General features: G+C 38.8%; 1 protein-coding gene across 4 annotated transcripts in view; it reads right to left on the reverse strand.

Annotated features, from left to right (window-relative positions):
- PTPRO (protein tyrosine phosphatase receptor type O) overlaps positions 1-23626 on the reverse strand; it is a 259746-nt gene that overhangs the window by 33266 nt on the left and 202854 nt on the right. For 2 of the 4 annotated variants that reach the window (XM_086404081.1, XM_086404082.1), the window contains exons 13-18: positions 21354-21493; positions 17859-17991; positions 15798-15918; positions 12021-12089; positions 9400-9483; positions 2197-2232 (exon numbers count right to left, since the gene is read on the reverse strand). In XM_086404081.1, coding sequence (XP_086260207.1) covers positions 2197-2232; positions 9400-9483; positions 12021-12089; positions 15798-15918; positions 17859-17991; positions 21354-21493 — 583 coding nt within the window. The remainder of the gene's footprint in view (positions 1-2196; positions 2233-9399; positions 9484-12020; positions 12090-15797; positions 15919-17858; positions 17992-21353; positions 21494-23626) is intronic. The other 2 variants (XM_086404083.1, XM_086404084.1) reach the window with 1 other exon arrangement.

Consider the following 23626-nt stretch of genomic DNA (forward strand, 5'->3'; position numbering starts at 1 on the left):
TAAAGACTCTGTCTGTAGTGCAGGAGATGTGGGTTTGATCCCTCAGTCGGGAAGATCCCCTGGGGGAGGAATGGCTACCCACTCCGGTATTCTTGCCTGGAGAATCCCATGGACAGAGGAGCTTGGTTGGCTATAGTCCATGGGGTCACAAAGAGTAGGACACGACTGAGTAACCAGCACACACTTTCACTTCACTTTTCAGAAGGTGCTCCAGAGAGAGCCAAGGCTGAGACAGTTAAGTGAGGAGTTCAAGATCTCAGGGCTACTAAGCCAGAGAAAGTGAAAGTGAAAGTGAAGTCGCTCAGTGACCCCATGGACTGTAGCCTACCAAGCTCCTCCGACCATGGGATTTTCCAGACAAGAGTACTGGACTGGGTTGCCGTTTCCTTCTCCAGGAGATCTTCCCAACCCAGGGATTGAACCCAGGACTCCCACATTGTAGGCAGATGCTTTACCATTTGAGCCACCAGGGAAGTAAGCCAGAGAATGCTAAGGATAACCAAGGAGAAGGACTCCTGGTTAAAAGCTTTCTCATTCAAACTTGCCATCCTTCTAAAAGAACAGCTAACTTGGGCGGGGGGCAGGGAGGGTCCCCTCCCTACTGTCTTTGAGCAATACAGTGACCTTAAAATTGGGCTTAATGATTCTAGTTCTCATCCCCTTAGGAGGAAAATGGGATTAGAAAAAGCAAAAGCAAGAAGGGGAGGAAAAAGAAAGTCAGAGGAAGGACCAGAAAGTAGAAGGAGGGACATCAGGGAGAGGAGGAGAAGAGAGAGAAAGCTGGTAAGGAGCAGAAATCAATCGGGGGCGGAGAGTGGGGGGAGGATTTAGACCAAAGTGGGAAAGAGGAGGTGAGAAAGGAGAGGAATGAAGGTAAGTGGAGAGAGGGAAGGTGGTAATGGTGGGGCATTTGGACTGAAAGAGAAAAGATAAAGAGAAAGTAAATGGAAAGATGGAAAGAGTACCTAAAAAATGACCTGTAAAGAAGGAGAGAGGACTAGAGGGAAAATGAGGAGAGGGAAGGAGGACGTTAGCTTGACATGGGGTTTTGGCTTATGGGCAGGTTCCACCACATCTATACACCACTCCAAACTTGGGTCCATCTCCTGCTTCTCCTCTCTGCCTCCATCTTAGGTCCCCTCTTGGTCCTGAGACTCCAACCTCTAACTGCTCTAATCTATGCCTCTGAACCTTACTTAACAACTCAACTAAAAATTTTGGGCAACAAAGTGTTTCTGTCAAATCATTCCTTCCACCTGACAGCTCCTCTCCTCTGCTTCAGCTGGTCTAGTCTCTCCTACCTCACTGGATAGATGCCAATGGAATGAGTATTAATTTGAAATAGATTCAGGAAAAAAAATATTCTGTCATCTACATGTGCCAAAGCATTATATGTCACTCAAAGCCAAATAGAAATATTTTGGATTAACGTTTCTTTTGTGTTATGTACTCCATTAGCACAGATACCATAGAACTGATGGAAATTGGCTTAATTGGCTCCTTAATGAATTCACCAATATTCTGTCCCAGGCAAGTATCAAGAATAAAGTCTATTTATAGAAACGATCGACTCTTTATGTGTAGAGTTTTCAACTAAAGGCCTAGAGGTGATACTCTAATTAGGCTTTTGAAATCAACTGATAGTTCATTTTCACCCCTCAGAATTATAATTCTTATGACTTAACCATGCAATAGATAAGTGAAACCACAGGCAAGCTAAAGCAATTATCCTTTTTGATTTATTATAAAGATTTCCTGAGACAGCATTTATCAAAGTATTTGTTATAACATCAAATAGAATAAAAGCCTTTTTCCTGCAATAAGCGTGAAATTTGAAGCTACAAAATGGCAAAGGTTTTTGTACTACTTTGATGCAGCTAAACATTATATATTTTTTATAGATGTAGCAGAGTAGACATCCTTCTGTAAGACTTCTATAATTCCTAACAACCCATTCTTCCTCAGATTTCACGCAGTGAGAGTTTTCCTTATTATTGAAAAGTGTTCTGTTGGTACACTTTCTTGGTGGTCACTGACATCCATATGTGTAAACACACCAGCACATAACAGCAACACATAATATGCATTTGCCTCTTCCTTAAGCTTCCTTCTATTAAAGACACACAATCTTTTCAATTTGGAAAGTGAAGATCATTATGAAGAATATTTTTAAATGAAATAGTAAGAAAAACTTACTTAGTCAGTTTCCTCTTCTTTAAGCCATTTTTACTCCTGAGAATTAAAAAAAAGAGAAGCAAATTTATCTGGGCTAAAGAATTGATTAACATATGATTAAGCTTAGGGAGCTTTAAATAATTATTGTATATCAGGCACGTCTATTATATTAAATTTTTATTAAACATGCCTAATTTGTTTAATTACTTTCCCTTAAATGAAAAGATAATGATAAAAATTTCAGATTCATTAAAAAAAATTCCTTTAGATTTCAGAAACAACCTATACTTTATATTTCAGATTTGCAAAAAAGCTGAGTTCTAGAAATATAATTTCTTGCTCCTAGGTATTAAGTTGCTGAAGTGTTTTGTAAATACGTAGAAATATCTACTGGGTGAACACTCCAGGTTCTACAAACAAGAAGGAAAAAAATTGGGAAATAAAGGTGACAGCTGATGGACAGAGAATGGACATACTGGTTTTTTAATTAAAGACTAAAAATAACATTTTTAAGGTATTTTCAACAAGAATGTGAATTTGTGCTATCAGCACTGCCATGTGTCATAAATTCTCCTATAGCATTGTTCTTATTCAGTTTTGAACAAAGTTTTAAACTATCTGAAGAATTGCACCTATTACCTGCTTGTTTCTGATTCATTAGTAGTCTGCAAACTCAAATACATATAATACTAATTATGCTTCAGCTAGTTACATTTTAAGAGTATTTTAAAGGGTTATTGTTTTCTACCAACATGTAAGATAACTGACCTAAGTTACCTAAAGCTAGGATAGTATCTGCTGAAAGGCTTCACTATTCTATTTAGATTGTCTTAAATAAATGATATTGATATATGATTGAGTGTTACAACTTTTATAAGTAATTTTCAAAGGTCTTGAAATATTGATGGGAGCACCCAGACCTTCAGAGCACAAACAATAGGTAGTAAATAGCCAGTTGTGATCTGAGTACTCTTAGGTGGCAAAATATTTATTGATATTTAAAATTATGAATATTTGGGTACCCCCATTTCTGGAAAGTCTTTAGCAAATGAAATACTACTTCCTCTGGAATTTCATAGCACTTGATTCATGGAGTATTTCTCACGTGCTCTGATGATGAGTTGTGCATGCCCTCCTTGCTAGATTGTCCTTTGCCCTCAGAGCTGAGAACAGTTCATGGAACACCAGTGGGTGGCCAATAAATGCTTATTTAATTGAATTGAAACAAAACATCTTTATTATATCATCCTCACAATTTTGCTTAATGATGCAATTAAGAATTGGATATTAGATTTGGTCTCATGAAGGATCCCACTGGGGAGATGGCACTTGTGGGTGAAGAGGAAGTAACAGAAGGAAGGACACGTTCATAAACGAAAGTGATGTTTCTGTTTTTCCTTTTCTAGTTTCAGAGAGTTTCTATTTCTTCCCAATTCTTAGTGAAGATAATCCATTCAATAGTTCTTGACATTTCTTTTCTCCCTCAGCTTCTTTTTGTCTTCCATATTTGGGATTTAGAAGGAATAAACATTCAGGTTTTTACTTTGCCTCTTCATCATCTTCCCCCACAGGAAACACCTCCCCCCAAACAAAAATCCACCGTCATATTGGACAGAGCTGTGCCACATAGGTGTTTGGGAACCTAAAGAAATTACTTCTTGAATAATTTTCTTAAATTGGAGTAATTGCTTTCCAATTGAGTTAGTTTCTAACATACAATGAAGTGTATCGACGATGTGTGTACCTCTATCTCCTTCCTCTCACCCCTCCCCCACCCCTCTACGCCATTACAGAGCATCACGCTGAGCTTCCTGTGCTACTGAATAATTACTTTACTCTGCTCTAGTAATGAAGAAAAGTTATGACCAACCTAGATAGCACAATAAAAGGCAGAGATATTATTTTTTTTCTTAATCTGTGTGAATTTCTTTTTTAAAAATTTATTTATTTTAATTGGAGACTAATTACTTTACAATATTGTAGTGGTTTTTGCCATACATTGACATGAATCAGCCATGGGTTTACATGTGTTCCCCATCCTGAACCCCCCTCCCACTTCCCTCCCCATTCCATCCCTCTGAGTTATCCCTGTGCACCAGCCCTGAGCACCCTGTCTCATGCACGATCTCAGAGATATTACTTTGCCAACAAAGGCCTGTCTAGTCAGGGCTGTGGTTTTTCCAGTAGTCATGTGTGGATGTGAGAGTTGGACTATAAAGAAAGCTGAGTGCCGAAGAATTGATGCTTCTGAACTGTGGTGTTGGAGAAGACTCTTGAGAGTCTCTTGGACTGGAAGGAGATCCAACCAGTCCATCCTAAAGGAGATCAGTCCTGAATATTCATCGGAAGGACTGAGGCTGAACCTGAAGCTCCAATACTTTGGCCACTTGATGCGAAGAACTGACTCATTTGAAAAGACCCTGATGCTGGGAAAGATTGAAGGCAAGAGGAGAAGGGGACGACAGAGGATGAGATAGTTGGATGACATCACCGACTCAATGGGCATGAGTTTGAGTAAACTCTGGGAGTTGGTGATGGACAGGGAGGCCTGGCGTGCTGCAGTCCATGGGGTCACAAACAGTTGGACATGACTGAACAACTGAACGGAACTGAACTGTAATGATAACTTACTTAACCTTAGGAATCATACATTTACTTCCTGTATGAGGAGCCCATCACTTTAGTGCCTGATGAAAGCAGAATTTTAGCATAATAAGGAACAGTTCTGGTAACTCTGGAGGTTGCCAACATATTTTGTAATTCAGAGTGAAATTAAAAAAAGAAAAACACAAAACTTTTCTGATCCAAACAAACTTTAAGGGAAACCAGGAGGAAACAAATGTCTGTGGTAGGGTGACACTGAATAAATGTAGTGCTGAAATATTAAGCTGCTACTATTCCACAGCTGTCTTGAAACCTGATTCATGGGAGAGAGGTACTATTTTTTTCTGTCACATTCACTGATTGAATGAACCTAAAATACAATATGAAATTCTACCACATGTTTTGTATGCTCTTAAGTATATGTCTTCATAGTTTGTGTATGACTTTCATTGTTGTGATTAGATTTTACTGAATTGCTGAAGATTCCCAAGGGTTCTTATTATGTAAAGCTATGGGACATGCCAGTACTGAATTGTGGGACTTCACAGCAAGACTGAGAGAATTTTCCCACATTTTCAATGGCTGTACTGATCCTATGACTCAAAGCAAGGGAAAATTCGCTTTTAAACATGAAGTTCAGGCTTTGCTAGCAGTTTTCCCTTCATCACTTTATGGACAGAGCTCATGAGTGTGTGCATGCCACAGTGAACATTTTGGATGATGTTGAGGTCATCATCTTGTCATTGCAAAAGATTTTCTGAATAACTGATTAATAACACTCATGTGACATGTAGTATATACACATATAGGATTATGCACTTCCTTTACTTTTTCTCTTTCACTTTCATTAGATAAGGTTCAAAACCCTAATGACTTCAAGAAGTTAAGATGCATTAGGAGGTGGAAGGGAGGTTCAAGAGGGAGGGGACATATGTATACCTATGGCTGATTCATGTTGATGTATGGCAGAAACCAACACAATATTGTAAAGCAATTATCTTCCAATTAAAAATAAATACATTTTTTTTAAAAAGATGCATTCTTTATAAGTTCTTCATGATTATGACTGTCTTGGAAAGTCTACCAGAATGGAATTCATTCCAAGAGGAATATTAGGCAATGGCAGAGACATGGGGTTTATGATGGTTAAAAACAAATACAAAGTAAACCTGAAAACAATAAACTCAAAAAACTCTAAATTTCCTAAGCATTGTGTACTTTTTCATGATACAAACACAAATCTTCACACCTTAAATAGGTCTTTAGAGTTATGTCATTCTCTGAATAGAACATGCCACAAACAGGAGTAAAGCTGAGCAGCAATATTGCAACATGCTTAAAATACGGACTATTAAGGATTTAGAACAGGCAGATGAGTATGTGAGTAGAGCATGGGGTGACTATGATAGTAAAGAAAAGAGAGTAACAACACTGAATCTGGAGAGAGCTGGTCCAAATGAGATGGTTTTCTTTGAACAGGAAATATAATCTGAGATCACTAAAAGAAATCCTGGCAGAATGCAATTTTAAGATTAAGCCAATGGGCACATAGGCTCCACGGTGATTCTGCCACTACTTGGGAAAAGATTTGAGCCACTCTATTTAGGCAGGAGACAGATGGGCCCGGCAGGGTAAACCAGTTGGAGATTCATTCTCTGTTGGCAAGAAAAGAATAGCAGGACAATTAAGGGAGGAGGCTAGGCCTTGCTCAGACCATGTATTTCTTGTTCCTGAAGTCAGGAGACCTCCCTGACTACACCTGCAGAGAAAGGCTCCTTGGAGGTCAAAGGGGGATTAATGTCAAGGGATGCTCTGCCCAGATGCCTTTGAGGTAGAGATGTGTGGGAGGATCCTCCCACAACATGGCAGGATCCTGAGATATATCAAATATGGACTGTGAACCAAGCAAAGCAAAATGTTTGGCTGAAGGAAACCCAGAAGAAATGCCCAATAAAAGCAATTCAACTGCCATGAGGGTGCGACTCAGCAACTCTCTCTCTCCCTGAGTCTGCCTGTGTGTCCATCCACATGTACTGTACATTTTCCCTCTTAATAAATACTCTATCTGTTTCATGACTTTCCCTCTTTGTGAAATTCTTTCCTGCAAAGCCAAAGGGCCAGGGGTCTTGTCATTGACCACTGGTCTGGTGGCTAGGATCTGGTGTTTTCACTGCTGTGACCCAGCCCAATCTCTGGCTGGGAACCAAGCCCCACTCCAAGCCATTGCCAGCTGAGGCCACCTGAGATCAATGTGAGGGAGAAATAGTCTCTGGATTTCCACACAAATCATGAGAAGCATCAGGAGGACTTTATACAATCTTCAGGAACATATCTATCCAAGAAGTTGACAGGTTAGACATGAAGCCAGGCAGTGTTAAGAAAGAAGGGGATGGCTCTGTTATTTGGGGTGGTTGTTAATAGAGGGGTGAAATATGAAGACAGACACATCTGAAGGAGGATTTTAAAAGACTACCTAGCAAATGAAAGCAGGGGAAAATATCCACAATTTATGAGATAAAGAGAAAAATAGCATAGAGTAGCGAATTTGGGTGGCTTTCTGAGTACTGAACTGTAATTGAAGGAGCAGGGACCATTCATTTTACCTCTTTTATATCTTGCATAGCACAAGTCTAGGGCTGGAAACACAGTCTGGTTCAGTATATTTTCATTGCTTGTTATGTGTGCAGTTGATGGAAAATGCAGAAAGCCTGGGGCTCCATCTTTTGCTTTCTCTTCTCATCTGGAGATAACCATTTATAGCCTCAGGACCATTCTTTTAAAAACTACTGAGTGGATTTTTCCCTTCCGAAGTTGGGTCGCATGCTATTTGAGCAGTACTATAAATAACAGACCTTGAAGGGGTTGCTGAAATTTGAACCTGTGTTCATCAGTGGGAAGGCTTTCCTGGTAGCTCAGCTGGTGAAGAATTCGCCTGCCACACAGGTGACCCCAGTTGGATTCCTGGATTGAGAAGATCCCCTGGAGAAGGGATAGGCTACTCACTCTAGTATTCTTGGGTTTCCCTGGTGGCTCAGATGGTAAAGAATCCTCCTGCAATGCAGGAGACCTGGGTTTGATCCCTGGTTTGGAAAAATCCCCTGGAGAAGGGAATGGCTAACTACTCCAGTATTCTTGCCTATAGAATTCCATGGACAGAGGAGCCTGGCAGGTTATAGTACGTGGGATCGCAGAGTTGGACATGACTGAGCGATTAACACTTTTACTACCTTTTCATTTTCCACTCATACATGAACACCATCTGATGTCAAATATTTAAAATATTGATTGACTGTGGTGAAGTCCTATACAGAAGACTGTTATTAAGAATAGACTAGGAATAATAGTGAAGGGGTCTCTCTCATCCAGCACATTCCTCTGTCTTTATTACTTATACAGCTTGTCTACCATGTTTCAGAAGTTTTTCAACTAGTCCTTTTTTTTTAATAAAGAAAATACAAATTCTGGTATTAACAATCTCCATTGTGAGGACATTCTTTTTTATACTTTTCCCATTGCAAATCAAAGTTCTAACTTTGCCCACTGTATTTCCTCTGTCTTCAGAGAAGCCGAACATTTGATCAATTCTATTTGAATGGCTAACTCTCCAGAATGCTTTAAATATTGAATTCTGTCTCCTCCCCCACCATGAGACCTTTTTCCAGTCCATGAACTGTTTTTATTGTTTTTATTTGAGTCCTTCTCCAGTTGTCCAGGTTTCTGGATCCATTCGTACATAATTTAGTACTTAAACACCATGGACTAATACTTAAGGACAATGATTTTTTTTCCTCTGAGAAACTGCTGCCTTATGCTGACTTATGGTTCAGAAAAAGAAATAGTTCTTCCGGATACATTAATCTCAAAATTCAAGATTATGATCATTATACTTTATAAAAATGAAAAGATACTCTTTGAGATTTGATTATTAAAATGATTTAAAAGTCAAGAAAATAAGAATTTAAAGGAGGCTTTTTAGAGAGGAAAGAATAGATTTCAGAGACACTTGGGTTTGGAATCTGAATTTTCTATATAGTCATGGGCTGTCAAGATAGCTAATCTCCTTTTGCCTCTATTTCTACCACTGTAAAATGATGCTGATAACACTCTTTGCAGAGGTGTGGGGACAATTAAATCAAAGGATCATACAAAGAGGCTCACACATAGTCAGTGGTTCAATGTTCACTGAGTGAGTATTATTATAAAAACATAATTCCCCCCAAAACAGAGAACAGTGTTTTGGGTTTCTTTGCCTGATTGCTTTTTTTTTTTTTTTTCCTTCTTGGAAATATGGAGCTAACCAATGGAAATTGTGAGAAAAATGGAATGCATCATTTTTAAAGATGAGAGGCCATGGACTAACTCAACGATGAAATGAATGACTTAACAATAGATGGAAGAAAAGCTTGCCAAGAACATCACAAGAAGAAAATTTAATTGGGAAAACATTATAGTTAGCATCTGGGTACCATTAGCTGCTTTATTCCATTTCAATACATGACTAATAATTTCACATGCTGCTAAACACATAAAATCATTAAAAAGGGTTTTCTCTTTGGTTTACTTCTTGAAAGCTAACTTTTAAAGATTTTGTGTTAGGTAAACAGTAAAAAAGTCACTTACCAAGGATTAATATAAAATGCCAAAAGATAATCAGTCCAAAGACATGAGGGTAGCAGGGTTAAGAAAGCAAATATACTCCTACGCCTGTGAGCGTTGATAGATAACAGATGTAAAGATGAAAAAGTGGCAAGAGTTAGTAATACAAACTGTGAACAGAGATCAGTAAATTACTGACTGGGATCAATTAAAATGACAAGCACCTTAATTACGGTTAAATATTATTCCATTCTCTGAAATTTAAACATGAGGGCTTAAATGCTATAATATTGCCCAAATCAGTTTTATTCACATGCGGCCTTATTGTAATCAGATATATTTCTTTCAACTTGGTTTGTGTCAATTAGCCTGCTATTAGGTGATTACATTTTGCATTCATTTAAATGAGGCTCCTCTGAAATGCCTCATTAGTTACCTCCAGTCTTATTCTTGGATATTACCCTTGCAATGCTTAAGGCTATTTTAAGAAATCTATAACATCATTTGATAGCTAACAGCAGCTTGTGTAAGGAATACAAATGGTTAGTTTGAGTATACTGATTCTGGTAAACAAGCTTTCAGAACACATTCTTATAAAGATGCACTGCTAGGTATGGCTTTCTATATTATTTAAAATATAAATGATTATAATACACCATTCCTCAAAATAATCCTTAAAACAAGGGCATGGCATGACATCCACATACCATTCATCCAACATATGACTATGGAGCTCACTGACTGCCTAGTTTCTAATCTTATACTCCATGGAGTGGGAGCAAAATTACTTAGCTTCACGTTAATTCTAATGCAGACTGTTGATTTAAAAATGCCTGATTTGAATCAAATGTCAGCGATTTACAACCTAGTAAAATAAAACATGTATTAATGTAGATCTTAAAATATCCTTTGGTTGTATTTATAGTTATTCTGAGAATTCGGGAAAATGACTTTGTCAGTTTGTTACTTTAGTTATTATACATCTTCACTGAGATATGTATTCTCAGTTAGCCAGAAAACGTTAGCGTTGGTAACACTGTCTTTGGCCCAGAGCTGCACAACAATTTTTCTTAACTTTTATAGAAATGTCCTGAAATGAATTCTCTTTTGTTTCAGTTCTCCCACAGCTGATCTCTCATAAAGTTTGTAAATTGTGACCAGTTGTGTAGTTAGTAAATATATTGATCTGAGTCACAAGTACAATGTTATCAGTTTCTAGATGGGTCCCTCATCACTACTCTGTGAATGGGTCTTTTTTAAAGGTGAGACAGGCAAGCAATGGGATTGCCCAGGTGGTGCTAGTGGTAAAGAATCCACCTACCAACTAGGAGATGCAGGTTCGATCCCCGGGTTGGGGAAAACCCCTGGAGTAGGAAATGGCAACCCACTCCAGTACTCTTGCCTGGAAAATTCCATGGACAGAGAAGCCTAGCGGGCTACAGTTCATGGAGTTGCAAAGAGTCTGACACAAGTAAGTGACCGAGCATAGGCAAGAAATGAATATCAGTGAGTCAGTCTCTTAATCTTGGAGAGAGTGCTAACAATATTTGAACAAATCTAGAAATGTTTTCTAACTTTTTACTATCAAGAGTTTATGGGTTACTCTTGACAGTTGGATGAATCATATTTGAATAGCAAAATTTCATTCAGGGTGAAATTTTAAAATAGCACAGCATATTGTCTTATTAAAAATAATCCGATATCACCTAGATTTTCAGCTAAAGTGGTCTCAACTAGTTGCCCATTTAGCATTTACAGTTTAAATAAAGCACCCCCTTCATTAATTCTGAGAGTAAAATTTCTAGTATCACATACATACTTCTTTCAGATTAAATATTTTTAGGGGGTTAGGAAAATAGAAAAAAAAATCACCAAGGATTAATATGAAATGTATACCTTTAAGGGTATTTTGCATGAAGTTGCTTGTGAAAGAAACTAGAACATATAAGCAGTGCTGGCTTCATATTAAATGGTTACTTAATTGGCAATTTTATTGGGTATTCATTGCTGTACATAGGATTATTAATTCATATGGATTACTGTTAGGTATAATGTCAACTGATTTAACTTCATGACAATGCTTTCTTAGTTCTCAGAATACCTCCTCCCTCCAAGTCCTTAATACTCAAGCATATAGAAATAACGAGGCTACCTTTCTCAGGGAATCTTTCGTATTTATCTTCCTGTAAGCATAAGAATTGAGAGCCCCAAACTGTATACTTCTTGATTTTTCAACAGAAGTAGTGGCTCAGGCACTGAAGCCTGAGTTTTAAACAGAGATGCTGTTCTGTCTCTTGTCTACTTGCCTGGACTATCCTGTTCCATCTTCAGCCATACTTCCTCCATGACCCTCCTGCATTAACCCTTCATCAGCCCAGCTGCGGGCAACTCACACAACTGCTTCATTTCATTCCTTTGTGTAATGTATCAGTACAGAGCTGACCACCTCATTTTCTCTCCTTAGTTAAATTAAGCTTATATAAGCTAATGTACTCTGTGAAGAAGTCATCTTCAAGTTCACCATCACTGAAATTATGAAAGGGTAACCAGGCAAAACCATCTATTTCCAAATACAGTACAATCAAGTTTGGAGCACATATAGCATAGTCAAGCTACCTACAGACTTGTTCCAAAACAGTACTCACCAGTTGTATGGGAGCTTCCCATCCCGCTCCAAGGATGCAAAATTGACGAAAGTTCCTGCTCCACACTCCCTGTTGGAAAAGAACCACAAAATCAAGATCAGCGTTTGACAGAGCACGTTTTACTTTGATACAAAAGAGTCTTTATGTCAAGGTAAAAAGTTATCTTAAGGTAAAAAGCCTTGATGTCATCTCAGAGGATGAGATGGCTGGACAGCATCACTGATGCAATAAACATGAACTTGGGCAAACTCTGGGAGATGATGAGGGACAGGGAAGATTGGTGTGCTAGAGTCCACGGGGGCTCAGAGTGAGACACAGCTGGGTTCCTGAACAACAACAAAAAAGATTCTTTAATCATCAGGGCATTAACCATTTAAAAAGTCAATATAAGTTGCTTGCATTCTGCATTTGGATATGATGCAAAGTAGAAAGACAAAATCTTTCACGGGGGTGCACACACCCAAGTCAAGTTATTTGAAGCCGAACAGATTTGGTTCACAATCCTTACCAAAGTGCACTCGTGATCGTAACATTAACTGTTGAACGAACTATAGTAGGTAGAATACTTTCATTATTATTATTATTATTTTTTTTACAGAACCTTCACTAGTAAGGTATAGAAATGCTCTTAGATAGACTAAAGGTTTTCCATTTTTAACAACTATTCCTTGTTTTTATAGCATTTTGATTTCCTCTTTAATAGATGGTGGATCAAACTGAATTGTTTTCTCCCTCCAAAACTTTCCTCTTATGTTGTTATGCCCATGTTATTCATCACTTGAGATAAAAAAGTGATACATACTGAAATAGATTGGCTTATGTAGTCAGTAGAAAATATTGTTAAAGTTTTTTTTTTTTTTTCCCCCAGAAGTGGAGGGAAAAGGTAAACCTAATTCTCATGCTTTCTCCGCCTTTTGGTTAACAACATGTGGAAATAACATAGCTCACTGGGGTGCATACATTTCATTTTTTTCTCTCTATAAAATTGATGGGCTTATTCAGAATTGAAGCAGAGATTCTGACATTATTGGCACCATGTCATTACTTCAGTTATCTGTCTGTCCTCATTAGTGTTCTAAGAATAGCTTTCTTCCTTGAAAAACACACTAACATATTATTATGTCATGTGGTATATATTATAAATTGGATATCATCAATTAATTTTCCTATATCAATTTCCTGTATATGGGATTTCTTTTACTCTCTAACTCAAGGGTTCTTAATCTAGGGTCCAAGGATAGAATTTATAGCTCTATGAACATATGTGGGAAAAAAAACACATCTTTATTTTCACAACTTATAACTGAAATTTAGTAACTGCTCCAAGTATTAAAGTATACAACAAGCCCCAATGACATCATTAGCAGTTATGAGATTTGGTAATAGGACTTTTGGTAAGGAGATTTGGTAAGAGGCCTTTTTCTACAATAGACCTGCTGCAGGTATTAAAATATTGTTCATCATCATCACTCTGATGAAATTTGAGAGTTCTTAGATTTCCTACTAAATATTGTTATCAACTGTGTTAATAAAGAAACATACAACTCATCTGTTTTCTGAACACTTTGATTACCACATTTTCATATAGTTATTTTCTTTTTTAATCCTATGTGTCTTATTTTATGCATTTAGTAGGAAAACACTATTCTTGGAAGAGATCAACAGGCTTCATCAGACTGCCAGAGAGAACCATGTACAAAAAATATCAAGACTCTCTGCTCTGATGACAAGCTGGCTGAAGTAGAATCATTCCTCCTAAATATTTGCCTGTATCCATCACAAAGGACGCTCCTGCAACAATACCCTCATAAATACCCCTACTCCCATTTCTACTTCTGTTACCAACCCCCCTCACTATTACTATTAACAGCTAACATTTATTGCTTGCTTCCTATGCCACTATGCTATTGTTGCAGTATTGTTCCTGCTGCTGCTGCTGCTAAGTCGCTTCAGTCGTGTCCGACTCTGTGTGACCCCATAGACGGCCTCCCACCAGGCTCCCCCGTCCCTGGGATTCTCCAGGCAAGAACACTGGAGTGGGTTGCCATTTCCTCCTCCAGTGCATGAAAGTGAAAAGTGAAAGTGAAGTCGCTCAGTTGTGTCCGACTCCTAGCGACCCCATGGACTGCAGCCTACCAGGCTCCTCCGTCCATGGGATTTTCCAGGCAAGAGTACTGGAGTGGGGTGCCATTGCCTTCTCCCAGTATTGTTCCTAACTAATTTCTAATGCAGGACTGTTATCATCTCTTTTTGATATATGCTCTTTCCCTTGCTTCTAGGCTACCACACTCTCCTAATTTTTCTTCCACTCTACAGGATGCCTCTTGTCAGCTTTGTTTTTGCCGTTATCTTTCATCTTCTCCCTAAAAATCTTAGATTGTTCTGGTGCTTAATCCAGGGCCCTCTTTTCTAATTTACTCTTCATTCCTGGACTACCTCCAGTCTATAGCTTTAATACCATTTGTATGCTAGGAACTCCCAAACAGAAAGTACTTGAGGATGCGCTCTGATAAGAAATGCATCTGTGGTCAAAGGAATAGGGAATCCACAAAACCGTAAATCAAAAGGCTTTCCTAACAGCAAGAAAAATGAAACTGCCTGCAAACCTGTGTAAAAGGAACAGAACTAACAGGGGGACTCAAAAGGACCCTTTCATAAACTCAGCAAATATTTTCTGATAAAACAGCTTCAACAGAACTAACGAGGAAAGGGATTTCTTTTCTTCCTTATGGTCTCCATATGTATTAACTCCTTTCATTTATCATACTTAGTAGGGACAGATGTTTCTTTTACCCCAAAATATTTTCAAATGAAAGTGAAAATGTTAGTCGTTCAGTTGTGTCCGACCCTTTGTGATTTCACAGATTGTGGCCACCAGGCTCCTCTTTCCATGGAATTCTCCAGGCAAGAATATTGGACTGGGTTGCTGTTCCCTTCTTCAGGGGATCTTCCCCACCCAGAGATGAAATCTGTATCTGTCGCATTCCAGGCAGATTCTTTACCATCTGAGCCACCAGGGAAGCCCAAAATATGTTTGGAAGTATCCAAATACAGTGAATGGATCCCAATATATGGGCTACTTAAAATGATAAGGTTGACAGTAAGAGGTCTGACTTTGTGTAAACAAACCATCCTTTGCTTTACTATTTCAATGGTAATGTTTTCCAAAACAATATTGAAAAGTCTACTTAGAAAACAAAAAATAGAAATAGGCATTAAAAACTAAAAGTAAACTCACCCCTGTACAATTTAGGTGTGTAAATGCCATTGTTGTGTTGTTTATTCACTAAATTGTGTCTGATTCTTTTGTGACCCCATGGATTATAGTCTGCCAGGCTCCTCTGTCCATGGGATTTCCCAGGCAAGAAAACTGGAGTGGGTTGACATTTCCTTCTCCAGGGTAATCTTGCTGGCCCGGGGATCGAGCCCATGTCTCCTGCAGCGGCAAGCATGTTCTTTACCACTGAGCCACCAGGGAAGCCTATATGTAAAAGCTACGTGTACATGGTAAATATGCTAATCACTCAATCGTGTCTAACTCTTTGGGACCCCATGAACTATAGCTCATCATGCTCCTCTGTCCATACAATTCTCCAGACAAGAATACTGAAGTAGGTTGCCATTCTCTTCTCGAGAGGATAAGCGCAACCCAGGGATCAAACTCAGGTCTCCTGCATTGCAAGCAGATTCTTCACCTTTGGAGCCACCAGGAAGCCCACACGATAGATAAAAATATTCTAAAGCCTGTGGGTAAAAGTTGAGCAAAATGCAACTTACCTTGCCATCTGCAGATGCTTTCTCCTAAGAATAATAAGGGTAACAAGCAGCAGTCCAATTAACAGTGTGCTGAGGATGGCCAGCACGGAGATGACCACCACGTTGGGATTCATTTCTGTAACTAAAGATAAAAGCCATACATCTTCACTGGAGCTTCCATGACGTGGAAACTAACAGCACCATTCATCATATCTCATCTAATTTAAAGACTAACACACTTATGACCATAGCAACAACAGCAACAATGACATTTCTCCGAGTCAGTGATGGCTTCTTGCTGGTCAACTCTTACGTGGTAGAATAGATTGGCAAACAGTGTTTGGGTGGGTGGAAGAACTGAGTCCACTTCAAAGGCCCACGTTCAGGACATTCTTATTAAAGGAAACCGTGAAATGTATATAATGCCTGTGCCATGATTTAAGCTCATTTGAAAACAAAAATGCTAGAAGTCATTATCATGTATCATCACTGTTCAACATTTTCAAAAGCTTAGAGAGAGGCAGGCTCTTATTTTATGTCCATGGCTTTCAAGTCAGAAAGCACAACTGTGTATTCCCCTCACAGAATAACGTATATGAAAAAGGCATTAGCACCCTGCCATCTGCTGCAGCACTTAACGCATCGCTAGCAGCAGGCTTTCTGATGATCTGTAACCATATGTTTAGGGGTTTTTCTATCTGCATAACTCAAGAGATTAAACTTATTAATACATTTAGGGCCTTTAAGAACAGGGGTTGTATCTCTTTCACACACTAGGTTTCCTATGATCCATCCTTTAGTGCACTTACACATTGCCTAATTTACATACTACTCGGAAGATCAGGATGTTAAAGGTGCGAATATACATCAAAGATTTTTGTAAAGCTCTTAAAAGCGGATCAGAGGAAAAGAGGAGACACTATTCTCGGCACTGATCATGACATCACAGTACTGGCCAACCCGCACAGTCCTTAAGGCTTTGGGCATTTGCCACTTCCCATGTAGGCCAGCTTGACTCCACTGTACAGACAGAAGTATTAGAACAGAAAGAATGTTAGACTTATAGAAGAGATTGTTCAAGTTCGCTTGACTACTACCTTCCATTTGGGGAAGCTCTGATGCAGTCTCTCCTGGCCTGCTTTTCCTCACTTGCAAATACATTTAATAATATCACCTGTTTTACTGGGTTGCTGTACAGATGACAAGGAATCATGAACATTAAAGTATTTTTAGAAAATGGAAAGGGTGTTGAAATGCGAGACCATTAGTATGCTTTTCAGGTCTATTTTTGCTCTTCTGAAAAAGCAGAAACTAAAAACAGGAAAAAAAAAGTTTCTTCTAGTGGTCACTGGATATAGTGGCTAAACATGATTAATGCTTACATACGTAAATGAAAGTGAACCCATTAGAAGTGTAATGTGATGGTAAGAGTAACTTTATTACAGGCAGCTTCAGGGAGGGTCTTAGATGACAGAATTAGACTCAAGCAGAGGAGTAAAACGAATAATATAACTCAGAAAAAGAATAAGGGAATAGCATTATACTGAGCCTTTCGTTAATTTCTAATTTCCCCAATTATGCATTCTACTTGACTAGAAATTTTTTAGTTTTGGTCCAGTAATTTAGGTTCACCTTTATTCGATCAGTGAAAGGGCAAGGTCAGGACTACAACAGATGCACCTGAGTTGTTTACAGTACTGTGGGTACCACTGAAGAGGGTGATGGGGATGATGAAGTTGATGATGAAAACAACTAGCATTTAGACAGCATGTACTAGAGCTTTAGGTACTTGATTTCTAAGCCTCAAAACATGTCAACAGGTACATATTATTACTCCAGCTTTACAGATGGAAAAACAAAGCTTCAGAATAGTAATTATCGTTCCCTAAATCACATAACTGGTAAGCACAATTTGGGGTTGGAATTAAAGTTTTCCTGAACTCAGAGCTTGAAACTTTTCAGTGAAATGTGAGTTTTCTTTTTAAAAAAGACGAATTATTTATATTTAAAAGGAAAATTTAAGGCAAATCAGGAAAGATATAATTTCCGAAGATACCAGATTCCACTGGTGCCTGTACTTACCCATTGTCGAGATTGCTATGAATGTCGGGACGCTGGGGCTGTCATGGCTAAAGCTGGTGACACTACAGTTGTAGGCGGTGGCAGGAAGGAGGCTGGAGATGGTCACGACATGAGATGAAACAGAAATTGGTTCCTGGAGGTGCAGAAAATAAGATAAATGTTATGTTTTATTCATCTAGTTTGGCTTTTAAATTACTTTTCGTAATTGAGTAGGTAACGTGTGGACAGAGTAGAAAAACTGAAAAAACAAAAAAAAGAACCAATGAAAACTGTTTCCTTCTTCCTGTGCTTCCCATTTACCAATTACCTTCCATGGAAGCAGCCACGGTTGTAGTTTTTTTTTTTTTTTTCCTTTCCATCTGTGTTTTATGGATGTATAAACATATAAGAATACAGCGATAACATGGTTTGTGTACCATTCTACTTATTTTTATCTTGGTTATCAGTATACTTTGGCACTCTTTCCATACCAGTACAGATAAAGCTATTTCACTTTAAGGGCTGCACACAAATCCATTGAAAGGACATACTTTATCTAGCCAGTCCTCTATTAATAAATGTTTAAGTGATCTCTGATTTTTTGTTGTTATCAACAATTCAACAGTTTCACAATTAATGGGAACATATGCATATGTACACACACTCATTTTATATATGTATGTATATATATATATGTGTATATATAGAAGGGCTTCCCTGGTGGCTCAGTGGTAAAGAATCCACCTGCCAAGCAGGAGACGCGGGTTAGATCCCTGTGTTTGGAACATCCTCCAGAGAAGGAAATGGCAACCCACTCCAATGGTCTTGCCTGGGAAGTCCCATGGACAGAGGAGTCTGATGGGCTATATAGTCCATGGGGTTGCAAAAGAGTGATTTAGTGACTAAACAACAACAATATATACATATATACATTCATACACAAAACCTGTGAATATATTTGTGTGTATGTATGTATATGAATATTCATACATATACAAACACTCATATTCTTAGAAGTTGAACTGCTGGGTCAAAAGTTATATCTTTTTAATTTGAAAGATATAGACAAATTATCTTCCATAGACATTTTCCAAGGGACCCACCTATTGTCAGAGCATGGCAATACCCATTTCCCTACATTTGTTTTTACACAACAAATTGTATACAATTTGCAAACTTTTTGAACTTTTCCCATCTTATTCGTGGAAACTGTCCCTCACTATAGTTTTATTTTGCATTTCTTTCACAGTGAGTGAGCTTGATCATCTTTTTATATGTTTAAGAGCCTTCTATGTTTATTTTCTATGAAATAGTTGCTTTGGGTTGCTGATCTTTATCTTTTTTATTTGTAGTAGATCTTTGAATATTGGGCTTCCCTTGTGGCTCAGCTGGTAAAGAATCTGACTGCAATGCGGGAGACCTGGGTTCGATCCCTGGGTTGGGAAGATCCCCTGGAGAAGGGAAAGCCTACCCACTCCAGTATTCTGGCCTGGAGAATTCCAAGGACTGTATAGTCCATGGGGAAGAGTTGGACACGACTGAGTGACTTTCACTTTTGTATATTAAGAACACTACCCCTTTTGTCTACATTCTCTGCTTTTAAATAGCATCCACCAAAGGCATAAAGACACTGTGTTCTCCAAAATGTTTAATGTTAACTTATTCTTGAGTAAAAGTTGTTAATTTGGTGGGCCAATGGCCATCCATTGACAAGTACAACTATACAATATAAACCAGCATAACATCCTTTTTCAAAACAACGGTCAGAAATGCCTCTACCTAAAGAGATGAGAGCCATCAGCAAGGAGTTCACACTCTCACTTCTTTCACTATCCTATAAAAGAATGCTTCCGAGAAAAGATTTTTGCTAACAGGCCTCAGTTGTATAAAGTAGCTGCCTGATCATCATTTTCTTAAAGGAAGACATTACTGTAGTTGCAGAGAATTAAATTCATTACTGGCAGAGCAGCTTTTTTCTAAAAGGATTCTTGGGATCCAAAGGATCCAGCTGTTCAGTACAAATCAAAAAGAGATAGTCTGGTTTGTAGACCAGACTATCAAAAGGGGAGAGAAATCAAAGCAAATTATGTTTAACACTCAGTATAAAAAGATTCATACTGCTAGAAATCCTTTTTTCTTTTCAATCTCATAAGCTGCATTATTTAAAAAGCATCAATTATTTATGTTCATAGTATTCATCTTTGCACTGTATTTTGTGACATGCCTCAAAAATTTGTCCTTTTTCTTCCATGTCTGACTATAAAATAGTTTTGTCTTGTGGTTTTGTTACCCCAAGGCTCATCTGTCTCCTTCCATTCAATTTAACCTGGTGGATAACTCAGTATTCATCTTATCTGTTATTTGTGACCCTAAAGCTTTAACACTCACCTATCTCAGCCTTCATTTTTTCCCAAATAAAATTATCCTCCTTACTAATGTCTTTTAAATTCTCTTAGTAATATGGGTCTCACTTCTGGCACTTACACTTCATTTTAATTATTTCCACTCTAGTGTAATATCCAGAATTAAATGAAAAAATAATTGAAGGTATTGATTATACCAGGCTTCCTGGGTAGGTCAGCTGGTAAAAAAATTGCCTGCAGTGCAGGAGACCTCGATTCAATTCCTAGGCTGGGAAGTTCCTCTGGAGAAGGAATAGGTTACCCACTCCAGTGTTCTTGGGCTTCCCTGGTGGTCAGATGGTAAAGAATCTGCCTGTAATGCAGAAGACCTGGGTTCAATCCCTGGGTCAGGAAGATTCCCTGGAGGAGGGCATGACAACCCACTCTAGTCTTCTTGCCTGGAGAATCCCCAGGGACAGAGGAGCCTGAGGGCTACAGTCCATGAGGTCACAAGGAGTCGGACATGACTGAGCGACTAAGCACAGCAAAGCACCCTGATTATACCAGGGCTTCCCTGGTGGCTCAGTGGTAAAGAACCTGCCTGCCAGTGTAGGAGACTCAGGTGCTATCCCTGGATCAGGAAGATCCCCTGGAGAAGGGCTTGGCAACCCACTCTTCTTGCCTGGGAAATCCCATGGACAGAGGAGACTAGTGGGCTACAGTGGGGTCGTAAAAGAGTCAGATACAACTTAGTGACTAAACAACAATAGTAATTCTAACATTTGTGTCCCATACAACGTCTGCAACATAAAGGCCAATTAGTTCGTATTTGTTAAATTATATTTTATATGGCAGTGTATTTTTATACCTTACCTCAATTTAATGGCCAACAGACAACCGCCTCAATTTAATTCTCCAGCATGACCCAGAGTGGATAAAAACTGGAGACAGAAGACTGATGCAACGATGAAAATAAACTTTGTGATTTGGCAAGTTAGTTTTAACATATTTGGGGCCCATTCTAAGAATAATTTTAAATTTCTATCACTGGAACACAAAACCACACATGCAGAGTTTTCCTTTTATATCATTCAAAGAAAGATTTTTCACTTTGCTCAGATAATGAGCCTTAATTAAAATTAACTCAGAAAAGGAAAATCCAAACATACGGTACCTGGAGTTTTGCTTCCTGACTGGAGCCAACTTGCTGGCAGAAGACTTCGAAGAAATCAGCTACTCCCTCTTCCACCCACAGCAAAGTCACCGAGGTCTGGGTTTTATTCACCGCAAAGAGGGACTTTGGAGGAGCTGGTTCTGAGCAAAGATAAGTTTTAAAACATTAATTTCATCTAACATATCCTTCCTTCATTAATCAGAAGGATAAAATAGGTGGAAAAAAATCCAAACACAGATGGTTAAAAGCACCCTACAGATTTTCTATTGCTTTGTGAAATATGTCCTTTCAACAAGACTGTCGTCTAACTTGGAAGGCAAAATTTTTTGCCTTTTTATCCTCTTTCATTTTATACTTCTCTTTTTGGGACACTTCTGTTTTTTACTTCAGCTTTATTATAGGCATAATCTATTAATAGTCTTTGCTGCAACTACAATGGAATTAGCACTGCCCATAGGTACAGAACTTCCTGGGTGAGAATTCAGTACTGAAAAGACAGAAAAATGAAAGTGATGTTCTCCCTTCTCATGGAGAGATCCAGTCTGGTGTCGAGGCCAAAAACCTGCCTTCCTTTCTCGAGAGATCATTTGGAATCATTTAGTCAGAGGAATAGCTTCTTGAAAATTTAGACAAAATTAAGACACGTAAAGCTAAAGAGATAACAATTTTTTAAAGAAAAAGATTGATGAAAGAGGAGTTGATTATTGGTAAACTTTTAGAGGACTGATTTCTTTATCTTATTATTTTAGGCAATCTTTTTAAAATTTATTTATTTTTAATTGGAGGATAATTGCTTTACAATGTTGTGTTGGTTTCCGCCATATATCAACATGAATCAGCCATAGGTATACATGTGTTCCTTCCCTCTTCAACCTCCTTTCCACCTCCCACCCCATCCCATCCCTCTGGGTTATCACAGAGCACAGGGTTGAGCTCCCTGTATTAAACAGCAACTTCCCATTAGCTATTTATTTTACATATGGTAATATGTATATTTCAGTGCTATTCTCTCAATTTTTCCCTAATAGCCCAGTTGGTAAAGAATCCTCCTGCAATACGGGGACCCTGGTTCGATTCCTGGGTCAGAAAGATCCCCTGGAGAAAGGAAAGGCTACCCAATCCAGTATTCTGTCCTGGAGAATTCCATGGACTGTATATATAGTCCAAGAGTAGGACATGACTGAGCGACTTTCACTTTATCACTTCCTGTTCCCGCTGTGTCTGTAAGTCTGTTTTCTATAGACATTTAATCATTTTATAAAAATAATTTCATTTGTTTATTTAGGCTGTGCTGGGTCTTCATTGTGGTGCATGGAGAGTGCCTGGCCTTCACTAGTTTGGTACATGGGCCTAGTTGCCTCATGGCATGTGGAATCCTCCCAGACCAGGGATTGAATCTGTGTCCCCTGCACTGGCAGGCAGACTCTCAACCACCGAACCATCATGGAATTCAGTTCAGTTCAGTTCGTCACTCAGTCGTGTACAACTCTTTGTGACCCCATGAACCACAGCACCCCAGGCCTCTCTGTCCATCACCAACTCTCAGAGTCCACCCAAACCCATGTCCATTGAGTCAGTGATGCCATCCAACCATCTCATCCTCTGCCGTCCCCTTCTCCTCCTGCCCTCAATCTTTCCCAACATCAGAGTCTTTTCAAATGACTCAGCTCTTCAAATCAGGTGGCCTAAGTATTGGAGTTTCAGCTTCAACATTAGTCCTTCCAATGAACACCTAGGACTGATCTCCTTTAGGATGGATTGATTGGATTTCCTTGCAGTCCAAGGGACTCTCAAGAGTTTTCTCCAACACTGCAGTTCAAAAGCATCAATTCTTTGGCGCTCGGCTTTCTTCACAGTCCAACTCTCACATCCATACATGGAAAAACCATAGCCTTGACTAGACGGACCTTTGTTGACAAAGTAATGTCTCTGCCTTTTAATATGCTGTCTAGGTTGGTCATAACTTTCCTTCCAAGGAGTAAGCATCTTTTAATTTCATGGCTGCAATCACTATCTGCAGTGATTTTGGAGCCCCCAAAAATAAAGTCAGCCACTGTTTCCACTGTTTCCCCATCTATTTGCCATGAAGTGATGGGACCTGATGCCATGATCTTAGTTTTCTAATGTTGAGCTTAAAGCCAACTTTTTCACTCTCCTCTTTCACTTTCATCAAGAGGCTCTTTATTTCCTCTTCACTTTCTGCCATAAGGGTGGTATCATCTGCATATCTGAGGTTATAGATATATCTCCCGGCAATCTTGATTCCAGCTTGT

This window comes from Bos grunniens, chromosome 5 (genome assembly GCF_055505025.1).
Source record: "Bos grunniens cultivar Pamir isolate PY7600 chromosome 5, Bosgru_T2T1.0, whole genome shotgun sequence".
Taxonomy (NCBI): domain Eukaryota; kingdom Metazoa; phylum Chordata; class Mammalia; order Artiodactyla; family Bovidae; genus Bos; species Bos grunniens.